Source organism: Grampus griseus (assembly GCF_964374135.1).
Source record: "Grampus griseus genome assembly, chromosome: 5".
Lineage (NCBI taxonomy): Eukaryota > Metazoa > Chordata > Mammalia > Artiodactyla > Delphinidae > Grampus > Grampus griseus.
Genome location: NC_138998.1, coordinates 118,494,569 through 118,519,231, shown reverse-complemented (window position 1 = coordinate 118,519,231; position 24,663 = coordinate 118,494,569). Strand labels below are relative to the sequence as shown.

Below are 24,663 nucleotides of genomic sequence, written 5' to 3'. Positions count from 1 at the left end.
GACCCAGCATCATTTCTTGAATAGCCATCCTTGTCTGACGTATTGGTAAGACTATCTTTTTGACATGTGAAGTTTCCACATATGAATCAGGATGTTTGTGGGATCTTTATTCTACTGAGATATTTTTGTACCCCTGGACCAATACCACGCACGCTTTATTATTATAACTGCTTAATGAGTTTTGTTATATGATATGTCAAGTTCCATTTTATTTTAGTAAATTTTTCAATTTCAGGACATATGATTTGTCCGTTTTTCACATTAACCTGTTTGTTTTATTTCATTCTGTCCTTTATAAATTAATGCCTTTTTAAAGGAAAGCTATTATTCCACTCATTTATTTGAACATATTAAGTATAATCACTTAAAACATATAATTTAAGGAAAATTTATAATATGAATGCTGATTTCATTTCTGAACATAAGTATATATATTTTTTATTTTCAATCTTATGTTTAATATATTATTGTCCTGTGCTTGGAACATAGTATGTGAACTCATTTTGTTATATTCTCCTTCCCTTATATAAAGTCAAAATAAAACAAAGTTCTACTCGATTTCCTGAAAGCAAATATGCTGCACCTGCATCAGCTATAATGAAGAAAACAGTCATTGTACTTCCATATTCTTGGCTCCCCAAATTCAAGTGTCATTCTCCAGGCTCCTATTGTATGGGAGGGTCTCACCTATTACTAGGATATAAATAAGATAAAGCTCTCCCAACTCCACCAGTGATGTCTCTCATTTCATGTGTATTTTAAAGGGATTAAGAATACAGTTAGTAGTAATTCAGTTAAATAAAAAATATAAATACATTCCATGACATACCTTTATTTATTTATATTTCACTTTTTACCAGCAAGGCTTTCAGAGAGCAACATGTGGTTCTTTTCCTTCAAGAGTGAAGAAAAAACAAACATGGCTCTTGCTTATTTTAGCCAATTATAAAATGCCACAATTTCAGCACATTGACCTCTGACCTAGTACTTCCTTATCTCTGGCCAGTTTTACTTGCCAAAAGAAGAGGTAAATTGGTTTACTTCAGAACAGGTTTGGTTTTATTTATTAATTTTTAATTCTAAACTCATTGTTATTCAAAGTGTGGAAGTTCCCATGATAAACTGTACTTTAATTATCAGAGAACAGTCCTGGTTTTCCCATAACCACAGTTATGAGTGTGGAATTTTCAACATGTCCTCTTGTTTTTATTGGCTTTTTTTTTTTTTTTCGGTATGCGGGCCTCTCACTATTATGGCCTCTCTCGTTGCGGAGCACAGGCTCCGGACGCGCAGGCTCAGCGGCCATGGCTCACGGGCCCAGCCGCTCCGCGGCATGTGGGATCTTCCCAGACCGGGGCACGAACCCGTGTCCCCTGCATCGGCAGGCGGACTCTCAACCACTGCACCACCAGGGAAGCCCTATTGGCATTTTTAAAAAGATAAAGTCCTGGACAAGTGAGTAATGTCTTCCCCACCCAGAATACTTTCTTAAAATAGAAAAAAAAAAAATGCTTAATTCCTCTCACAGCTGCTACTCCTGTTCATTGATAACTACATGAGGCCATAAAAAGTGGGCATATGAAGCCTTGTTTCAGTGGACTTTCCTTTAGGTTAGATCAATACTCCCTTACACTGCATAACTTCACATGGGTGACGTAATGACGATTACAAAATTTGTGATTGTTTCAATAAGAAAAAAAAAATATATATATATATATATATGTATACAGAGATACAGAAAAAGAGAGAGAAAGTGGGATATAGGGAGGGTGGGAAGAGAGATTAAGTATTAATATATATATTAGCTTTATATATATATATATACACATACACACACATGTGCTTAAAATTTATCTTTAGAATGTCTACACCTACATAAAACAGGAAAAAATGCCTTAATAATGACTTGAGTCAGAGGGTGGAAGGTTGATCTGTTAGGGACTCTTTACAAATATCATGTGCATGTGCCCAATGATTAATTTGACTACCATGAATTTCATATTTCTTCTACCAGTTCTCAAAATGATAAAGTATCATTTTTGTTTACAACATGCAGTTAACATCATTCACACTGACAACTGGCCTGTTCAGGTGATTAACATTTACAACTCTAAGCTTCTCTGTACTCACTAATATCTTTTTAAACATTAACTGCACTTTTAAAGGTACTTAATGTATAGAGACATAATGTTGCCAAAGGGACATACACAACTCATTTACACTGACTAGTAAGACTAGTGTAGATTTGTTAGACAAGTCTTCTTGGAAAACTGGAGAGCTTGTGCTCTTCAGCTGGTGAAGCTTCTATGCTCTCTCAGAGCCCTTAGAGTAGCAAACCTTCAAAAACCAAAGATGGGCTCAAAGCGAAGTGTACCCTCAAGGCACCATTCTCTCAGCACCTATGAAGTCATGTTTGCAGCTCTCTTTGCCATATTGGTGGTGCTCTGTGTTGGGTTAATTGCAGTGGCCTGGCTGTCAATCAGGGGATCAGAAAGAGGTAAGTCATATAGACCTGGCTACAGAAAAGTGCTCTCAGATGAATGTATACACTTTAATCTCCAGAATCCTGCCAGCATATTGTATGCATTGCTGTGCTTTCATGGCAAGGTGTTTATATTGCATCCAGATGCTTCACCGTAGTTTACTTCATAGAATTTTTTTAACATGATATATAATTTGAATTTTAATTCAGGATTCAAACATGAGACTAAGTTTTTAAAACAGAAAATGATAATGTTCTCAGTTCCAACATATAATAAAGTAGGTTCATAGCCTGTGGGTCTGTTCTGATAGAATTTAAGTCATAAACCTATTCAAACATTGTTGACCATAGAAGAAGATAAGTAGGCCAAGTTAAAGAAAAAAATATTGTTTATTTCTAGAGAATTATATGTTTATTCTCTTATTAGTACAACAATTTGAATTGCAACAGTATAAGGCAACTTGAATGTAATTGTGGATTTATAAAGATCTCAAGTTGCCTGAGTAGCAATTTGTGATTGACAGAAAGAAAAAAGAAAAGGTAATTCTTATTTAGAGCTAAATTACCTGTACCAACTGCTTTTAAAAGATCTCCAATTGTATTATCTTGTTACAACAAACCTATGAGTTAGTTTTTATTATTACCCTCCTTTTATAGGTGAAAAATCAGAGACAGAGAATTTAGGTAACTTGCTTAAATTTGCAACATTGCCAGGTGGTGCAAACTAGACAGTCCAACTTTAGAACTTGTGCTCTTCTTTACCATTTATTCATTTCTAAGATAATTTTTTAAAAATGGCAGCATAGCAGAAACTTGGGTATTAGATTTATTTTTTCTGAGAACATTTTCACATTTTTTAAAAAAATGATGAATTATATATAGGCATATTAATTCCTTCTGAAAACTCTCAGGGCAAAACGTTTTATATGTGAGTGATTTGGGTTTTACCAAGAAAACAAAATGCTCAGCCTTTTAGTTAGTTATTTTCCCTTAGTAAATAAGTAAATTAGAATGTAATAAATATGATTTATAGTTTTATAAAATAAGTCCAATATAATTTCTGGTTTATTTAACTACTATAGCTACATACAGGAATATATTTTAAAGAGAAAGAAAGCTTGTGATATTTTATATAATTAAAAGAACAATTTAATAAATTATAGAAATTCACTGAGACTTTTAGAAAAGAGGCTGCTTTGGTCTTACTTAAATACTGTGAATAACTTCAAGGATATGTAATTATTTGGAAGTCTATTGGAAGCCTTGATGCTCAATAAAAATACAAAAGTTAGTTATTTTACCAGAAAAATAAAAAAATAAATATTTATAAATGTTAATATGATTTAATTGTGAACAACTGAATATAAGAAGGGATTTGAGATAGGCAATAATAGAACACTAGAGGATATAAGACATTCTACTTTCAGTACATACTTTTACTTTTATATACTCTTAACACTTTTTATTGGAAACCATTGTAGACTTTTAAAAAGTTGCAAAAATTGTAGACATTCATCCAGCTTCCCCTAATGTCAATATCTAGTACACACATAGTATAATTGTCACAACCAAGAAATTAACATTGTTACAATGTTATTAACTGAACCAAACACTTTATTCAACTTTCACCAGTTTTACCACTAAGGTCTTTACCTGTTCAGGATCCAGTGCAGATTCCAACACTGGGTTTAGTTATCATGTTTCCTTAGTCTCCTCTAATCCATGACAGTTCCTCAGTCTTTCTTTGCCTTTCACTTTTAAATATGCAAGTCTAAATGTTATTTTGAATATTTAAAAAACAAATGAAATAGTACTAATAATATGTTACATCAATTATGCAATGGTAACTGTATAGACGAAGTGCAAGTTTATTGTTTAAAGTAATAATTCTACAGTTCCTTCTGGACTAGGAGATTTGTGTCAATATATGACAGATCTTGGGTTCTGAAGTCAGTCAATCCTTTTTCTAAATTCCAGATCTGTCACTTTTATCACATTGGGAAATTTTCTTAGTGAATCTAAGCCCAAATTTCCCCATCTGGGAAAAGAAGAAATAACATCTTCTCATACCAGGTCAATGCATCATTATTATTATATTTACTAATGATTTCATCATTGTGTGAGTTTCACCTGAAGCAATTCATTTTAAATATAAATATATATGCAAAGAAAATAATCTCATAATGGGATTGTACTGGCCTTAGTGGCATATTTTATTTCCCATGTTTGTATTCAGTTTGTTAGCTTTTTTCTTATATTGTTTCATATTGAGATAATAAATTTTCTGCAGCATTCTCAATAACTTCTCCAGTAATGACAGTCTCCATCTAATGGCAAAAGGTCATACATGCCAATTTTATAATTATTAGAATGAGAGAAATAGTTTCAAAGCTATGCTCCAAAGTAATACACACACTGAAATCTTCACAGCAATCCACATGTAGAAAATGAACAGTGTCCCTTGATGCCAGGTGTTCAAGAAGTATCTGAAAGTAACTACAAAACTTTTAATGGTCCACTTCTCACTATGTTTCCCTGAATCAGTTCCCATGATTGGTGGAAGTTGATCATCCCTGTATCTTCTAACAGAAATCTCAATGACAAAGAAACAAAAACCAAACAAAACTTGGAAGCTTGGAGAGTTGGTTAGACTTCAAAGAAAAGAAAAAAAAAATAATGGGATAGAGAAGAAGAAGTTTAATATTCAATCTTTTAAAACAACTAGATAGCTAAAAATATAAGTTAAAAAATAAAAAACAGCTGATGATGAAACACGAAGACTGCAAAGAAAAAAATCAAGAACTCCAGGGCCAGCACATTAAGCAAGAACTTTACTTCTATGTCTTAACCGGAATGTGCATATTTTCTCTTATTCATTATTCACATTTTCAGTGTTTTGTTTCTTATTAATTCATCTAGATGCAGCATTTGGAAAAAGTCATGAAGCCAGAGGGACATTGACAATAACATCCGGAGTTACATATAATCCTAATTTGCAAGACAAACTCTCAGTGGATTTCAAAGTTCTTGCTTTTGACATTCAGCAAATGGTAAGAGACCTTCTTTCCTCAACTAGTTTAAAATTTCATAACATAGTTTCGCTAACCACTTGCCAAAAGATACATAGATCTTGTTCTCTTTGAAAAAAATTAGTCAATAAATGTAAAGGTACTTACATTTACATTTACTCATACTTAAATGTATGAGACCCATCATCACAGAGAAGGAAATCACTCCAATACAGTTCTAAGTAGAATATAAAGATTACTTTGTTTAAAATTTTAAACAAAATCTTAAATTTAATATGCCTTTTCTTAACCTTTTCTTTTTTTAGATAGATGATATCTTTCAATCAAGTAATCTGAAAAATGAATATAAAAACTCAAGAGTTTTACAATTTGAGTAAGTATAGTTCAAAATTTTTCTATAGATAGAAAGCACAGGATCACAAAATAGTGATCTTTTTGTTAATATTTGTAAAAGAGTGTCACTATTTTTAGGAGAAAATGGAACATTTTGAATTTTCAACATTTTCCAGGAGGATTGAGAAAAGTGGCATAGTATAAACTTCTATATTTGTAACAAATAATAATAATAATGCTAGATAATTTATCTCATATTAACATGATTCTCTCTCCTAAGTGCAAAATCTTTCAGAGACACATGGAGAAGGCTGAGGTTGACTGCATACAGATGGCTAGGAGTCTTGACATTTAACCTATATCAAATAGAAGCCATAGGGTACTCCAGGTCATTGGAGAATGCAGTGAGCCTCACTTTATAGAAAGACTAATCTCACTTTATAGAAAGACTAATTGAACCTGAAAGCCTGGCACCAAAGATACTTGGTACATGGTCTTCACAAAAGTCCTGACATTAGTAAAAGGGTCCTTAGTTCTCAATGACCAAATAGAGGTAGGGAGGTCAAGTCAAAGGAAAAGAGATTATGTTTAGAAAAAGAAAAACAATGACAGAATTAGTTAATGGGCAGAAGGAAACTTTAGGCCTTGCCATTTCTTGTTGGAACAAAATGTATCCACTTAGTGGAAGCCACCATGAAAAAAAGCACAAAGATTCATTTTATACCAAAAAAAAAAAAATTAGAACTCTGTTTCCTTCTTTCTCACCTACTTATCTATCTATATTTATCATTCTTTATCCCACTGCATATTCATGAGATCATAGTCTCAGTAGCCAGTCCACCCTCCCTCCATCTACTGGCTTCATTCTTATCCACAACACAGAGGCTTTGACTCCTGTTTTCCAGGACTTATGATCTCTGATAGCCTCTTTCATGGCCTAATTTTAGGGCTATAATGACACAGGTGAACTCTCAGGAAAGGTTTTTATTATTTTCTTTTGTTTGTGTGTTTTCCTCAAAGCACTGTTTTAAAATATTTATTCAGTATTTATTCTGTGAAGGTAAAACCATGCATGAAAGATTTTATTTCACTTTATTTCTCTGCTTTGGAATGAGTGGAACCAATTTCTCTTTTGCAGTTTTGGAGAGGATTGACCGTGGAGATCTGCATTAAATCTTCAATTCAAATTTAGTTCTTAAAGGTTTTAGAACTAAAACCTTGCTTAAGGAGAGGTAACCCTGGTCCTTCCTCGCCTTCCTCAGGCTCTAACCAGTGAAACCCATGCAAAGCACAGTATCTAGTGCAGAGTTTATTAGGATAGTTTTGCTAATGGAACTCTTTGTCTTCTCTTGTTTACAACATGCTGGATAACTTTGTTTTTACTAGATTGGGAAAATTTGCTGAATATAGACTTTTATATAAGGTCTGGTGATTTATCAAAACCCGAGCATTTTCTTTGATATTTATTAAGTAAACTTATGTTTCTCTAGATAGTAAAATCACTATATGTGAAACTGTAAATTATTTGAGCTAAGGAATTATTTCTTTCCCTTCCTTTAAACTACCTAGGAGACTAATATAGTTCCTAAGCCTTGATACATATTTTATAACAATTCTCAAATAATATACTTCATCAGTGTAGAGAGACTTTCACCTCATTGTAGCTGAACTACTTTTAAATCAGAAGTGAGTTTTTAAAAGATGCAATGCAAAGGAATTTCATGAAAATGTCTGTAATATAAATTACAGGTAGGTACTTTGGGAGACAGAGAAGAAAAGGATGAGAAAAATTCAGAAGCAGGAAAGAAAGTAACAAGCAAACGTTTAGGTTTACTTTAAATAATCACATTTAAAATGACATATTCCACTTATAGAAAAAATTGACAGACTCCTAATTCCTTTTGTAAATTATTTTCACCTTAAACTCCAATTGATAAAATCAAGACACAGAAATAACTGACTTCTCAACTAACTAACAATAGCCACACCAACTGTGAAAAATACATCTAAAGATCCTTTAAAATGCCTATTTCCTTTTTTGTTACTGATTTTACTGAAATACGCATCCCATTCTTGTGTACATGGTCAAGTTATAGCACTCAGAATACTAAACTTAGTCATTAATCTATCACTTCTTCCTTTTAAAAATATTATTTAATGTCAAATCTTGCTCCCCCTGCTAAGTTGTGTGTGTGTGTGTGTGTGTGTGTGTAGAGCCACTCTACAGGACAAGCAAATGGTTTACACTCATCGGGGAACACTTTCTATTATTCTGCTTTGTGGAAAGCACTTTGACTCAAAGAGCATTTAGGAGTTGATTCTTCTAATAAAGTGCTGTTTACACTTTATGGCAATATGAAGCTTATTTTGCCCTTTGAGCACAGATAAGTCGTCAAGGTAGGAAAGGAAAGACTTTTGTTTACTCAGCAACCCTAGAGGTTATCAGTATCATTAAGGAAAATAAGAGATAAGAAACATTTGATTTATTGCACACAGGCTCTCTGTATAATGATAGGATTTATCTGTTAAAAACAAAAAAAAACAGACTCAGATATTCCACTGGAACAGTACTTTGAAATGAAAATGACCATTGTTTTTTTTTTTTCCCTAAAGGAAGAATTCACATTACCTTAATAAATAAATTCAATTTCACAGCAGTGATAGAGATCATTATTAAACTACTAACATAATATAGCTTCCTTATTACATGAAACACAAAAGTTTATTATGGGTTTCCTGATTTTTACTGTATATCTCTCTTATCTCAACATTTACTCTGAGTAAGAAACAAATTTTAAAGAATACAACTGTATGTGGATATAGGATCTGTCACTCCTGTCCTTGCAAAGTATAAATTATTAAATTCAATGTATAATTCACAAGTAAGAAAACACATCTTTCATACAAAGATGTTTTATGCCTGAGGATGAACTTATCCAGTTACTTTCAACTCAGTGAAAGAAAATTCCAGATTTGTATGCTCTCTACCAAAATTACCTTACCTCTTTTACTCCCTAACTCAAATAAAATAAAAGCAAGTGGTCAGTCAAACTTAATATGTGAAAGTTACACAAAGAGAAAAATCCGATTTCATCAGAATTAAAGCTATCTGCTGTGCAACCAAGGAGGTAAAGATTAGAAATTGAAGACAGAGAAACTAATGGACTTTGCTCACTCTCACTTTATCTTTACCATATTGAACCCTGTCCATTTAAGAATTTTGGGGGGTGACGTTTGTTAAGGAGATAATGAAAAGGAGGAGGCAGAGGAGGAGGAAGAGATGGAGGATGAGGGAAAATGGGAAGAAAAAGAACAGGTGGCGGGGAGGAGGAGGGAGAAAGGGAAAGGGACAGGAAGAGGGAAACTTCTATCTCTCAAAGTGTGGCGGCAATAAAATATCCATCCTCCCCCCCCCCAATTCCAACTAGCTATTTTCTGCATCTTTTTAGATATAAAGTTCTGGTAACAATGTAAGATGATAAAAACCTGGATCTGCATCTAGGCAAATGTGTTGTATTGTCTTTCCTATTGACAAATAGTTCATAATGGTGTTGATAGCAGTGGTATGTGGGGTGGGGATGGGAACTATAGCAAAACACATCAGGGAAACAGAGGTTCTGGGTTTTATTCCTTTCTCTCTCTCTGATATTAATAAGCTGTATAACTCTAGGCAAGGTTACCTATATTACTCTGAGTCTCATTCTCCCTATTTATAAAATTGCAATGTTGGCCAATATCAGATGCAAAAATAGAGTCATCTCCCTTTTCTTGAGCATCTGTTTAAATAAATATGGATGAGGCCTGAGAGTTGTATGCCAGTTAAGATTTTTTTAATTGCAATTAACAGAACATGTGACTAAAAGTGCCTTAAACAACAAGAATTTACCATCTGACATCACAAGAAATCTGGAGGTTTCAGCAGAGGTTAATTCAGTGGAACAATGACAGAGATATAATCAAGAATTTAGGTGGTTTCATTGTTTTACTGTACTATCTTTAGCTTGTCAATCATAGCTTGCCTCATGGTCCCAACATAGATGTGACAGTTCCAGCAATCACATGTATACATAATAACATTCAACAAAGAAGAGTAGTAGTCCACTATGAACCTTTATTTGATTAAATATAGAGAAGTTTTCAAGAAGTTTCCGATCAGCATCCCCTCATGTTCCATTGACCAGGGCCTTGTCATATGCCCATGAATAAAACTATCATTGACATGAGAAATGGTTGGAGAAGCCATGAGAAAATGGAGAGTTATTCTCAAACAAAATTAGAGACCAGCCAGCATGGAAAAATTAACAAGTGTGGAAGAATAGATAAAAACAGTGTCTGTGATGAAATCTATTTTTATCAAGGACAGCAGTGATTCCATGTGCGGGTAAATTTGGGAATCCGGACCTAAATAGTTACTAAGGAGCCTTGCCATTTACAAGATTTGGATACTCTGATTTAATCAGATGACTGGAAAGTTAAACATTCTAACATTTTAAAATAATATATCTAATAGAGGTGAAATGTGCAATTATTGATCAGAGAATCCTGTTCACATCAATCATGAAAAGCTAGCTACATAAAAAGGAATCACTTCTGTTAAACGATGAACCTGAATAGTAGCACAGAAACCAAAAAGGAATATCCTACCGAGAGGAAATGCTGATCTGCTGTGATCTTTCAGGAACATTTTTATCCTGTATATAGTCTTGGAGGAAAAAAAAAAAACATTTATTATAGGTTTTTATCAAGACATATATACATACAGATACATAAAGAACTCTTCAGGAGTTGATGAAACCCTTCAAGAAACTCATTAACTTAAAGATATCACAAGGATATGAATGTGAATGTGTAAATTTCAGAACCAGCAAACATGCCATGCAAAATCTGGTTCTCCTTGGTCTGCCTCTTAAGGGTCCAAGTAAACCCGGAGTACCCCCAGCTTACTGAAGGATACAGAATGAAGACCAGAGCTAGAGTTTGTTTCCCAAGCAGTTGTATCCTAAAAGCACAGTAGCAAAGTAGAAATGTAGACAGAAGAGCAAAAATCTCTCCAGTATTTCTAGTGGGCCCAAACTTTATTCATTTTTATGATTCTTTAAACTGTAAACAAATCACCAGTGAAGAAAACTTTGAAAATGCATATTTCAGAGAAGGCGATGAAGTAAAAGAGAAGATGACTTGGGTCATGTACTTGAACTCTAATGTTACGGTCGGAGACGAGTAGGCAAGATAATCCCAACACTTGACCATGAGACAGAATATCCCACAAATTCCCAATAATCCACTTATGCTTGTCTTCTTTCTACCCTTCTAAATCAGGGCATATTTTATTTATTTTATATTAAGAATATAGAAGAAAAAGTAGATATAAATTAGTTGCTATAAGCTTGCTATCAAGCATTCGTAAACTATATAGAAAATTTTTCTCTGAAATCAGTGAAACTACTTTAGACCTATTCCTACTTAGAAGTCATCTATGAAAAATTACAAATTCACATTCTTCATTATTTCAAACAGTAAAATAAGAATAAATGTCATGATACCATGTGATTTGGTTTAATTTGGCACAAGTATCTGTGGTCTAGCCTAGGGATTAGCATGCTAATGTGGAACTCAGAAAAATCAGGTTCTAATCTGGATATATCTTGTGTTCTTGGAGAAACATTGTCTTCAAATTTCTTTCTTCCACCTGTGAAATAAAGATAATATTTGATATGACCTACTTTGTATAGGTGTAATAAGGATTAACAGGGGATAACCGTGGAGAATTTCAAAGACACCTTACATAAATTGAACACAAATCATTTGAAGAAGGCTAACTTTTTTCTCTTATGTCATTTTTTTGCTTTGCAGAAATGGCAGCATTATAGTCATATTTGACCTTCTCTTTGCCCAGTGGGTGTCAGATGAAAATGTAAAAGAAGAAATGATTCAAGGCATTGAAGCAAAGAAATCCAGCCAACTGGCCATTTTCCATATTGATGTGAACAGCATTGATATTACAGGTACCTGTGAACATTATTTGATTTCTTTGAATTGTTAAGCTATGAAATTAAAATTCTAGCTATGTATCAGGGGAGCAGTGGGATCACCCTGGACTTTAGAAACCTGTCTTATTGACTGAGGTAACACATTTACATAGTAAAAATAAAATATGGAGAAACTGTTTTGGAGAAAAATGTCAGTGAGAAAATGTTTGTAAAACATCAAACATCAAAAAGGTTCTGAAAATACTGGCATGCATAAATGTTTGTGGGTCTGATCACACTTTTGCCATTGGCCAAGCACACCCTGACTTTCCAGGAACCCTGCATTGGAAAGTGACACATTACTTTGTGATAGTCATATAGATATTATTAGATTACATAGTCAAGTGGCAAATCCAGTCTCTGACTGAGGACTTAAAAGAAGGGCTTCCCTGGTGGCGCAGTGGTTGAAAGTCCGCCTGCCAATGCAAGGGACACGGGTTCGTGCCCCGGTCCGGGAAGATCCCACATGCCACGGAGCAGCTAGGCCCATGAGCCATGGCCACTGAGCCTGCGCATCCAGAAAGCCTGTGCTCCGCAACAGGAAAGACCACAAGAGTGAGAGGCCCACATAACACAAAAAAAAAAAAAAAAAAAGGAAGGAAAGGAAGTAAAAAGAGGGGATTATGAGTTTGATTCATCCCAGTTACTTATAAAAAATAAAACTTTATTTTAAAATGATAAATAATTTTAAGATAAAAATAATCAAAGGGGAAGAGATATAGGGCATCAAATATAATAGCAAGACAATAATGCCTATCAATGTTAGGTTATTCTAAATTTTCCATTTTGGTTATTTCCCATTCAATTTAATTCAACAAACATGTATACATGTATACCGAGTCCTATTTTGGTTGAAAACAATAGTAAGTTGCCAGGCCCATCCAGATCCACAATCTCTTATCTGTAAACCTTCAGGCTAAATATGTTTTAGAATTCAGAAATTTTTAGATGTTAGAAAGCTCATCAATATATAAATATCCACATCAAGTGGAATAAAGGCAAACAGCTTATTGCCAGTTCAAATAGTTTTGCTTCAGAATGAGATGTCAGTATAGATTTGCCCTTAAAGGAAACATAAAAAACATGCATTTTTAAAATTTTGTTATAGTGGATACAAAATTGCAGACCTCGAGTTGCTTTCCTTTACAACATGGGTTCATAAAGCACAGTACTCCTTCACTAAGCCCCCTACTATATCCTGCTGTGCCTGTTCAGTGAGAAGACAGCTCAGGCTCTTAAGTGCTTCTTCAACTGATGGTTTGGTCCCCTCTGGCATAGCTGCTGGAGCAGAGACTGTTTTGGATTTTTGTCTGATTCAAATGAGCTGAAAACTACTACTAACTATTATTAGCTACAACAGGTGGTTTTTCTATCAACACATTTACTCCTCATACCAATCTTATTACACAGTATCTTTACTACCCCCATTTTACAGATGAGACAACTAACATACAGAAAATTTAGCTATTTCGAGGTGGATTGAGGATTCTGACCCACGCGGTCTTAGCCTAATATCTGCGCTCTTAGCACTTATATTAGAGTTTCTTTGTAATAGTTTTGTCTTTAAACAATGTTGATTATTTTTCAATAGTCAATTTTCTTCTAGAAAGGTGGTATCTTGCTATCTTTATTTGAATAGGCATCAGTTTCTGGAGGTCTGCTGAGGCAAATGAATTGACAGGTGTGCTGAAACTTATTTTCATGACTCTATGGTGGGACTATTTGGGAGAGGGGAGTTTGTGGTTTTAAAAACTTTATTTATTCAATAAAACTATATCCTTTGAATTAACTTAGAATAAGGATCATAAATGCAATAAACTATATCACAACATCAACTCAAGAATATGATCCAGAAGTTGAAGTTACATTTAACTTGTTGAACTACATTAAAACACATTTATAAACATAATTAATATAATTAACATAATCAACATAATTAATTTTAGGTATTTAAGTTTAATATTCACTTGCATCATGTGAATTTTCAAATTTATTACATTTTTAAATTGGTTAATAATTTCACAGATACCTTTGATTTTTATATAGTATACTGTCAAACCAAACATAGTGAAAATTAAAATATTATCTTCTTTATGAAAATATCTTATAAAACTTATTTTATCTTCATCAATAATCTACCATATAACATTTATGAAACTGCTATAGATCTTTTAGAAAGAAGACAGTGCAGTAATGAAGAAATAACGTAATAAACAATCTAGTTAGTAGAAGAGGACATACCTCTTAACCCACTTACCATAAATATTGTTTTGAATGAAAACAAATTCATTAGATCATAAGATATGATTTTCTTTATTTTTAATATAGTCATCATTATATCTTTAAAAATATTAAACATGTTAATGGGTGAAGAAAATAGCTAGTTTTTATCTTTTATGTGAAAAGCACTTTATACTTAAACAGTACTTAGTTCCCTGTAGATATTATCATGTGTAAGATTATTTTGGCATCCATTTGTTTCAGTGCAAAACAATTGATTCTAGGTCTGACAAGATATGGTGTGTTATATTGTCTCTCTTAAATATAAATTATTCTATATAATTATGATGAATAAATAGATATCTTTCTTAAATGGGTAAAATAAAGCAAATATTTTGCATAGGTAAATTTATAGAGAATACATAGAGATTCTGGAAATTCATCAAATGTATCACAATCAAATTATAATTAAATAAATAAATAGGAACATTCAGGATGAGAAAGGATGAAACGGAAACTCTGGTAGATCAGATGCCCTTTGAATGAATATTCAAACTGCACTCGATGTTTTGTAATATATTTCTACTCTAAACCCTAACGTCAAACCAACTTTATTCCAGCGTCTTTGGAGAATTTCTCTACGATGAGTCCTGCAACAACTTCAGGTCAGTACTTATGGCATTTCAAAATGTATAATTTGGTGATCATAAAACTTTATGACATTAGTCAAGGATTCAATATTTTTCTGGCGGCTCTTTCTAAATTAGATATTTAGTCTTCATATCAAAATGTATAAAGCATACATTTGGTTAGGAATAACATAGTTAATAATATTGCAAAGTTCATAGTGCCTAGTTATATATATAAGGATATGCATTTCCAATTCCAATGCTCCTTTCATATTTTAAATTCTATATATGTATGTATGCATATATGATGTGTGAGAGTGTGTTTGTGTGTGCGCATGTGTGTGATCTCAAAATATGGCTCTGATAATGCAGCCTTGGAAATGAAACCCTGACATTTGTAAGGTCATTATAAATGAGGGAAAGGAATTTAAAATATAATGAAATGATAATTTTCAAAATGTATCATACTCTTTGGAAAGGACAATCTAAAGTTTAATGTTAAATTTGCTCTATTCCAGCATTTTCTCCACCCTATGTTTCTAACTACAATTGGTCACTACCTCTTCACTTTGTCTTATCAAGATCATACTGACTATCAAAAGAGTGCTTTGAGAAATTATCAATCATTTAAAAACTAACCTGAGTTATGTTAAAATGGAAAATCATTCTGTTGTAGAAAAATTGAAGTCAAAAGATTTGAACACGAATCCTGTCTGTCAACTACCAGAATCACTGGGCATTTCACCTTCTGAAAATCTGCTTCCCATAAATTGTAAATAATAAAATTTTCTAAATATTTTAGAAGTCATCACAAGTATTGAATTCATATAAAAATGATTTTAAAGTGTAAATTGTTATAAAACTATAACCACATTACTTTTAGTGTTATCCATAATCATGACCATTTTTATAATATTTGAAAAATCTATTTGTTTGAAGTATCTACTTGGACCAGGTACCATATATATATATATATATATATATATATATATATATATATATATATATATATATATATATATATATATATATATATATATATATAACATCTTTATCGGAGTATAATTGCTTTTAAATGGTGTGTTAGTTTCTGCTTTATAACAAAGTGAATCAGTTATACATGTACATATATCCCCATATCTCTTCCCTCTTGCGTCTCCCTCCCTCCCACCCTCCCTATCCCACCCCTCTAGGTGGTCACAAAGCACCCAGCTGATCTCCCTGTGCTTTGTGGCTGCTTCCCACTAGCTATCTATTTTACGTTTGGTAGTGTATATATGTACATGCCACTCTCTTGCAAACATTATCTCATTTAGTTCTCAGAATGATTCTGTAGAGACTAATATTTTTTCCACTTAAAAATACATAAGGAATAAAGAATGTGCCCAGAGCCACACAGCTATTAATTATCAAAGTCAGGAATTAAAAAGAATTCCTCTGTACTCCAAAGCCCATGGTCTAAGCATAACTCAAGCTCCTATTTCAAACAATAGCAGATTAATCTAGAACATTTTAGTCTACAGCCATTATGAAATTAATGAATTCTTATGTTTAGTTATTGATAATTGACAAACATCATCTTCATTATTTAAAAAGTAAGCACATCTAAAAACCTCTGCTGTACAGCTCTAAAAATCAATAAAAACATAATAGATTTATTTTCAGCTACAGATACAAATGATGTATTCTTAAGTTAATAAATATTAATAATTCATAGTAATTTTTAAAACTCAAGTAAAATATTAAACAGAAGGAATTCCTAATAATCAGCTTTTAAATGTAATTGATATTTTTATGTCATTTATTTTTACAGACAAGCTAACTACCAGCAGTCCTCTGGCAACTCCAGATCAGTTTTAATATTATTTCTTTTATTTTAAAACAACTTTTTGCTAATATTTCATTTTGACTCCTGAGAATTCTCTGATAACACAGCAGTTAACAGTACCCTTATTTAATAGATAAGAAAACTAGAGCATCAAAGTTTATACTTTTAGCCTAATATTTTACCAAAAATTAACAATATATTTGAGGCAATCAAGGCCTGGATTATCTGATCTCACTTCAGTCCTTCATCTATTAGAGCCATGGTTATTACCTTTTGCTAAGAATACCACCAATAGGATCAAAATATCTGCCAGAAAGGATGTAAGTTTCATAGGATGTGAGGGAATTTTTTCTCTAATTATTCTCTCTGCATGCAAGGGAGACATGCTTGCTCTTTCTCTTAACACGGTATGGTTGCCAAACCAGTACCAAAGTTGCCTTGGATTCATTCATTCAGCAATTTTTCATTAAATGCCTACCTTGTGCCAACTCCTGATATGTAACTGTAATGTGAAAATTTTTCTGGATTCCTAGTAATTGTCTACTGTACCTTTGTCTATGTGCTGGTTAACCAAAATGTCTTCTCTGGTCCTAACTTAATCTTCATGTTAAGTGGTCTGGATGTGAACCTAATCTCTTTAGGTAAACTCCATAAAGGCAATAGTGTGTGGATCGTCAGCTCCAAAAATAATACTGCCATTTTTATGTTATTAGAATTTATATCAAATGTTATATACATACAAGGAGAGAACATTTGTGAAATTATAAATGATCTCTGAGTAACACAATAATTCTTGGATAAAATGGTTGGTGTGATGTTTGAAAAGCAGAATGATATACGAATCATTAATCAAAATGCTTTATGAAACAAGTTATCCCACCTCTAAACCTATAGAGGTCTTTTATGGTAGGATAAGCCTGCCTGGGGTTGTATGTAGGTGTTAACCATATAGTAGCACAACATATTGAAAAATAAAACTGCTCTTCAGCCCATAGTCCCTTATCCAATGTAGAAAACTATTTATAGCCTCTAAAATCACCTTTCAACACACTTTCAAAAACTGATTTTAGGATCTATAGTGACTAATTCCTTTAATCTAAAATAAACTGAAAAAATAATTCTAATATATTTTGAGAAATTTATTTCTAAAACTTTAAAAGTCAGCAACAAATAGCTAAATTAGTGCTCTGTTTTCCATTTATCTGTCTGTTTACTGATTCACTGAGTGATTCAAATAACCCACAGTTATTGAGGACCTCTTAGGTATATAAAATGCTGTAAGAGAAATATGTGGAATGACTTAGTGGGGTAAAAAAATGTGTTAAAGCAAGAAATCCTTGGACTTAAGTTTTCCCCCTTACTCTCCTAAAGACAAACCCACCAAAATTATAAAAAGTGGCTGAACCATATGACCAATTCCTTGCAGGACTATGTCTTGTCCAAAACGTCCATAAGAAATTTGTTCACACCAAAAAGGTCCTTGATAATTTGGTCCTGTCCAAAATCATTTGGCATGGACCAAATATGCTCATGGACATTTTATATAGGACCAAATTTTAAGGACCTTTTGGAATGAACCAAATGTCTTATGGACCAAAATATCTCACAGGCCAAAGGTCTTGTGACATATTGGCCAGTATCAAAAGTTGGCTAACAGCCCAGTTTCTTCTGGTCAAAGGAGATGGAGAATGGGGAACAGAGAGCATGAGGGTAATACTCAACCCTTACTTTTCTCTCCTAGGGAGTGGAATAGAAATCTCCTTTCCTACATATAAACTATAAGAATGGGATCAGTACGTATTTAGTCCTATCTTTCACTCTTTATGTAAGCATTTGATAATCAAAATGAAGACCAAAAAGTAACATACAATTTTCAAACATTGAAAGTGTGTGGGTGAATCCACCATAACCATTTCCACCAATTACTGTACACATCACTTTTGATAAGCTACCTAGTCTTCTTGAACTTTGTATTTATTATCTGAAAGACAAAGATTTAAATATATATCTTAGAGTGGTCGTGAAGAAGAGAAATAATACAAATACAAATTAATGACTGGCATAAAGAGGGACACATGTTAGATCCTTTCTCCTTTCCCCCTTCAGACTTAGATCAAAAAAAAAAAAAGCAACTGGATACTTTTTTAAAAACATTTTTCAAAAACTAAACTAAGGTTAAGACAAGATTACTGTATTCAGTAATGCTCATTTTAATCTGATCATTTATTTGACCAAAGAAACTCCATATCCAAAGCTTTCCTGTTATTAGAGACTGTACTAAATTACTTTACTCAATCCTCACAAAATTATAATAAGGTGAGCAGGTGGCAAAATATCACATTCCCTCTTTTACTGGATCCATGAGTCCCCAGTCATCCTTCCCATTTATTCCTCTCATATGTCAAGATACTATAAATCTATAGAAGGGAAAGAGACAATTAAACTTGAAAACCGCAGTTTCCAAGCAATAATTTATTATGAATATGCCTTTCAGGGATGTTAACTTTATTCTCATTTTTTATATGCCTGGAAGACAGAGTGTGAGAAAAATCAGCAAATGCATGCATCATATACCTGAGCGTTAGTAATATTATAAATTATGCCGCAGAGAATTTTTATATGATAGTTGGTACAAAGTCCATGAAGATTATGTTCTATTGCTCAACTGTCTTTGTTGCCAATTACTGTAAAGTTTTACTAACCCATTTGGAAGAGTAAAGGGAGAGATGGGAACTAAGGTTGAATTATACCGATTGATTTCTGGCTGCTACAGTGTGCCTGAGAGGGGCTCTTTTGGGCAATTGTTCATATGCTTGAAGGGTTTCTAGAATACAGCTTGTTCTAGTCTTTTGTTGCTTACTGTGTAGGCAATGATTGAGAAAAAAACAAAAGTTTCATTACCATGGGCTTTCTCAATCTCCAACAACATGCAATTTGCCACAATTCCATTATGTGGAGGGGTTTGGGGACTGAAGAAAAGGAACTGGCTGATTTGGTGAAGAACATAAAGTTGGGTCAAGAGAAGTTAAGGCAGAATTATACTCCTCAAATGAATTAATTACCCCAGGACAAAGACACAGGCACTGTAACCAACACCAAATGTATTTTGACTTTAAGTATTTTTTTTCTCTGCATTTGAGAAAAAAGTATACATATATTGCTAAGCACTGTCCTCTAATTTAAGACATTCCTATGTACGTGATAACAGAATTAAAGTATCTTTCCACTATAATTTCATTTGAATTGACCAGTCATAGTCTTACTAAATAGATTAAATTTGTTCTTTTAAAGTAGATGAGAATTTCTGTAAGGTGATATCTCTTTTTCTAATACAGTACAATGAAATGAACTTGGTCCCACAATGCTCAGCACAGAGTCTGCACAAAGTAAGCACAAGAGATTCCTCACCCCAAATCACTGGACATTGATATGACTGTGAATCACTCTGAAGTAATCACATTTCAGTGTGTACTGACTCCTTCATAATATAAATATAAACAGTTACTTAAAACCTTCCATTTGCAGAATTCCAAATAATACTAATTTACTGGTGGGTTTTCATAATTTGCCAAAAAATTAATATCCAGAAGATAAAATACCATATAGATATAAAAATATGCCAATTTTTTCCCACTCAAGAAAACAGCAACTAATATTCAGACAATTTGAACAGCTTTTAATAAACAGAATCAATTATTATTCTCTTTGTGCACATTTCCTTAAATAGAATTTCTTAACTCCTTTGCTAAAAATTCCCTCTTGAGAAGTACTGTACAGATTTCCTAGAAAAGAAGAAATACTAGAGCAAAAATTAAGGAATGAAATGGTAAACTAAGTAGTACACAAATCAAAGGACTCTAGTTTTAAGAATGGAAGGTCATTTAAAAAAACTGGCATCTGGATAATTTCTGTAATAGTTAATGTGTTAACCAATGGTTTTGTGGGGAATTGAAATCATATATGTGTACAAAAGGAGATGAGACAGAGACAGCAGACTAGGTAAAAATAAAATCTGATAAAATCCCAAAACACACTTCCTTTATATAGCAAAACAATATTCATATTTTCCATATTGGTATTTATTTTTTAACATTTTTATTGGAGCATAATTGCCTTACAATGTTGTGTTAGTTTCTGCTGTATAACAAAGTGAATCAGATATATGTATACATATATACCCATATCTCCTCCCTCTTGTGTCTCCCTCCCACCCTCCCTATCCCACGCCCCTAGGTAGTCACAAAGCACCGAGCTGATCTCCCAGTGCTATGCGGCTGATTCCCACTAGCTATCTATTTTATGTTTGGTAGTGTATATATGTTCATGCCACTCTCTTACTTTGTCCCAGCTTACCCTTTCCCCTTCCCAGTATCTTCAAGTCCATTCTCTACGTCTGCGTCTTTATTCCTGTCCTGTCCCTATGTTCTTCAGTACCATTATTATTATTATTATTTAGATTGCATATACATGCATTAGCATACAGTATTTGTTTTTCTCTTTTTGACTTTCTTCACTCTGTATGACAGATTCTTAGTCCATCGACCTCACTACAAAGAACTCAATTTCATTTCCTTTTATGGCTGAGTAATATTCCATTATATATATGTGCCACATCTTCTTTATCCATTCACCTGTCGATGGACATTCAGGTTGCTTCCATGTCCTGGCTATTGTGAATAGAGCTGCAATGAACACTGTGGTACTTGACTATTTTTGAACTATGGCTTTCTCAGGGTATATGCCCAAGAGTGAGATTGCTGGGTCGTATGACAGTTCTATTTTTAATTTTTAAAGGAAACTCCATGCTGTTCTCCACAGTGGCTGTAACAATTTACACTCCCACCAACAGTGCAAGAGGGTCCCCATCTCATCACACCCTCTCCAGCATTTATTGTTTGTAGATTTTTTGATTATAGCCATTCTGACTGCTGTGAGGTGATACCTCATTGTAGTTTTGATTTGCATTTCTCTAATGATTAGTGATGTTGAGCATCCTTTCATGTGTTTGCTGGCAAACTATATATCTTCTTTGGAGAAATGTTTATTTAGGTTTTCTGCCCATTTTTGGACGGGGTTGTTTGTTTTTTGGATATTGAGTTGCATGAGCTGCTTGTAAATTTTGGAGATTAATCCTCTGTCAGTTGCTTCAATTGCAAATATTTTCTCCCATTCTGAGGGTTGTCTTTTCAGCTTGTTTATGGTTTCCTTTGCTCTGCAAAAGCTTTTAAGTTTCATTAGGTCCCATTTGTTTATTTTTGTTTTTATTTCCATTTCTCTAGGAGGAGGGTCAAAAAGGTTCTTGCTGTGATTTATATCATAGAATGTTCTGCCTATGATTTCCTCTAAGAGTTTGATAGTGTCTGGCCTTACATTTAGGTCTTTAATCCATTTTGAGTTTATTTTTGTGTACGGTGTTAGGGAGTGTTCTAATTTCATTCTTTTATGTGTACCTGTCCAGTTTTCCCAGCATCACTTATTGAAGAGGCTGTCTTTTCTCCATTGTATATTCTTGCCTCCTTTATCAAAGATAAGGTGACCATATGTGCGTGGGTTTATCTCTGGGCTTTCTATCCTGTTCCATTGATCTATATTTCTGTTTTCTTGCCAGTACCATATTGTCTTGATTACTGTAGCTTTGTAGTATAGTCTGAAGTCCAGGAGCCTGATTCTTCCAGCTTGGGTTTCCTTTCTCAAGATTGCTTTGGCTATTCATGGTCTTTTGTGTTTCCATATAAATTGTGAATTTTTTTTTTGTTCTGGTTCTGTGGAAAATGGCATTGGTAGTTTGATAGTGATTGCATTGAATCTGTGGATTGCTTTGGGTAGTAGAGTCATTTTCACAAAGTTGATTCTTCCAATCCAAGAACATGGTATATCTCTCCATCTGTTTGTGTCATCTTTAATTTCTTTCATCAGTGTCTTGTATTTTTCTGCACACAGGTCTTTTGTCTCTTTAGGTAGGTTTATTTCTAGGTATTTTATTCTTTTTGTTGCAATGGTAAATGGGAGTGCTTCCTTAATTTCTCTGTCAGATTTTTCTTCATTAGTGTATAGGAATGCAAGAGATTTCTGTGCATTCATCTTGTATCCTGCGACTTTACCAAAGTCATTGATTAGCTCTCGTAGTTTTCTGGTAGCATCTTTAGGATTCTCTATGTATAGCATCATGTCATCTGCAAGCAGTGACAGTTTTACTTCTTTTCTGATTTGGATTCCTTTTATTTCTTTTTCTTCTCTGATTTCCGTGGCTAAAACCTCCAAAACTATAATAATATTGGTGAGAGTGGCAACCTTGTCTTGTTCCTGATCTTAGTGGAAATGCTTTCAGTTTTTCACCATTGAAAACAATGTTGGCTGTGGGTTTGTTATATATGGCCTTTATTATGTTGAGGTAAGTTCCCTTCATGCCTACTTTCTGGAGAGTTTTTATCATAAATGGGTGTTGAATTTTGTTGAAAGCGTTTTCTACATCTGTAGAGATGATCATATGGTTTTTCTCCTTCAGTTTATTAATCTGGTTTATCACATTGATTGATTTGTGTATAATGAAGAATCCTTGCATTCCTGGGATAAACCCAACCTGATCATGGTGTATGATCCTTTTAATATGCTGTTAGATTCTGTTTGCTAGTATTTTGTTGAGAATTTTTGCATCTATGTTCATCAGTGATATTGGCCTGTAGTTTTCTTTCTTTGTGACATCTTTATCTAGTTTTGATATCAGGTTGATGGTGGCCTTGTAGAATGAGTTTGGGAGTGTTCCTCCCTCTGCTATATTTTGGAAGAGTTCGAGAAGGATAGGTGTTAGCTCTTCTCTAAATATTTGATAGAATTCACCTGTGAAGCCATCTGGTCCTGGGCTTTTGTTTATCCGAAGATTTTTAATCACAGTCTCAATTTCAGTGCTTGTGATTGGTCTGTTTATATATTCTATTTCTTCTTGATTCAGTCTCAGGAGGTTGTGCTTTTCTAAGAATTTGTCCATTTCTTCCAGGTTGTCCATTTTATTGGCATATACTTCCTTGTAGTAATCTTTCGTGATCCTTTGTATTTTTGCAGTGTCAGTTGTTACTTCTCCTTTTCATTCTTAATTCTATTGATTTGAGTCTTCTCCCTTTCTTTCTTGATGAGTCTGGCTAATGGTTTATCAATTTTGTTTATCTTCTCAAAGATCCAGCTTTCAGTTTTATTGATCTTTGCTACTGTTTCCTTCATTTCTTTTTCATTTATTTCTGATCTGATCTTTATGATTTCTTTCCTTCTGCTAACTTTGGGGGTTTTTTTTTTTTGTTCTTCTCTAATTGCTTTAGGTGTAAGGTTAGGTTGTTTCTTTGAGATATTTCTTGTTTCTTGAGGTAGGATTGTATTGCTATAAACTTCCCTCTTAGAACTATTTTGCTGCATTCCATAGGTTTTGGGTCATCATGTTTTCATTGTCATTTGTTTCTAGGTATTCTTTGATTTCCTCTTTGACTTCTTCAGTGATCTCTTGTTTATTTAGTGGTGTATTGTTTAGTCTCCATGTGTTAGCATTTTTTGCAGATGTTTTCCTGTAATTGATATCTTGTCTGATAGTGTTGTGGTTGGAAAAGATACTTGATACAATTTCAATTTCCTTAAATCTATCAAAGCTTGATTTGTGACCCAAGATATGATCTATCCTGGAGAATGTTCCATGAGCACTTGAGAAGAAATTGTATAATGTTATTTTTGGATGGAATATCCTATAAATATCATTTAAGTCCATCTTGTTTAATTTATCATCTAAAGCTTGTGTTTCCTTATTTATTTTCATTTTGGATGATCTATTTGTGAAAGTGGGGTATTAATGTCCCCTATGATTATTGTATTACTGTTGATTTCCCCTTTCATGGTTGTTAGCATTTCCTGTATGTATTGAGGTGCTCCTATGTTGAGTGCATAAATATTTATAATTGTTATATCTTCTTCTCAGATTGATCCCTTGATCATTATGTAGTTTCCTTCTTGGTCTCTTGTAATAGTCTTTATTTTAAAGCCTATTTTGTCTGATATGAGAATTGTTACACCAGCTTTTTTTGATTTCCATTTGCATGGAATATCTTTTTCCACTCGCTCACTTTCAGTCTGTATG

The 24,663-nt window shown here is 33.4% G+C and overlaps 1 protein-coding gene across 4 annotated transcripts in view; it reads left to right on the top strand.

Annotated features, from left to right (window-relative positions):
- Positions 1-2,352: 2,352 nt before the first annotated feature.
- Positions 2,353-24,663, top strand: part of TMPRSS15 (transmembrane serine protease 15) — a gene marked incomplete at both ends in the record, with an annotated part of 132,858 nt that continues 110,547 nt past the window's right edge. The window contains 6 exons of one of the 4 annotated variants that reach the window (XM_082655188.1): positions 2,353-2,497; positions 5,402-5,532; positions 5,817-5,884; positions 11,698-11,849; positions 14,714-14,758; positions 16,536-16,571. In XM_082655188.1, coding sequence (XP_082511314.1) covers positions 2,353-2,497; positions 5,402-5,532; positions 5,817-5,884; positions 11,698-11,849; positions 14,714-14,758; positions 16,536-16,571 — 577 coding nt within the window. Of the gene's footprint in view, positions 2,498-5,401; positions 5,533-5,816; positions 5,885-11,697; positions 11,850-14,713; positions 14,763-16,535; positions 16,572-24,663 lie in introns of all 4 variants that reach the window. The other 3 variants (XM_082655190.1, XM_082655189.1, XM_082655187.1) reach the window with 3 other exon arrangements.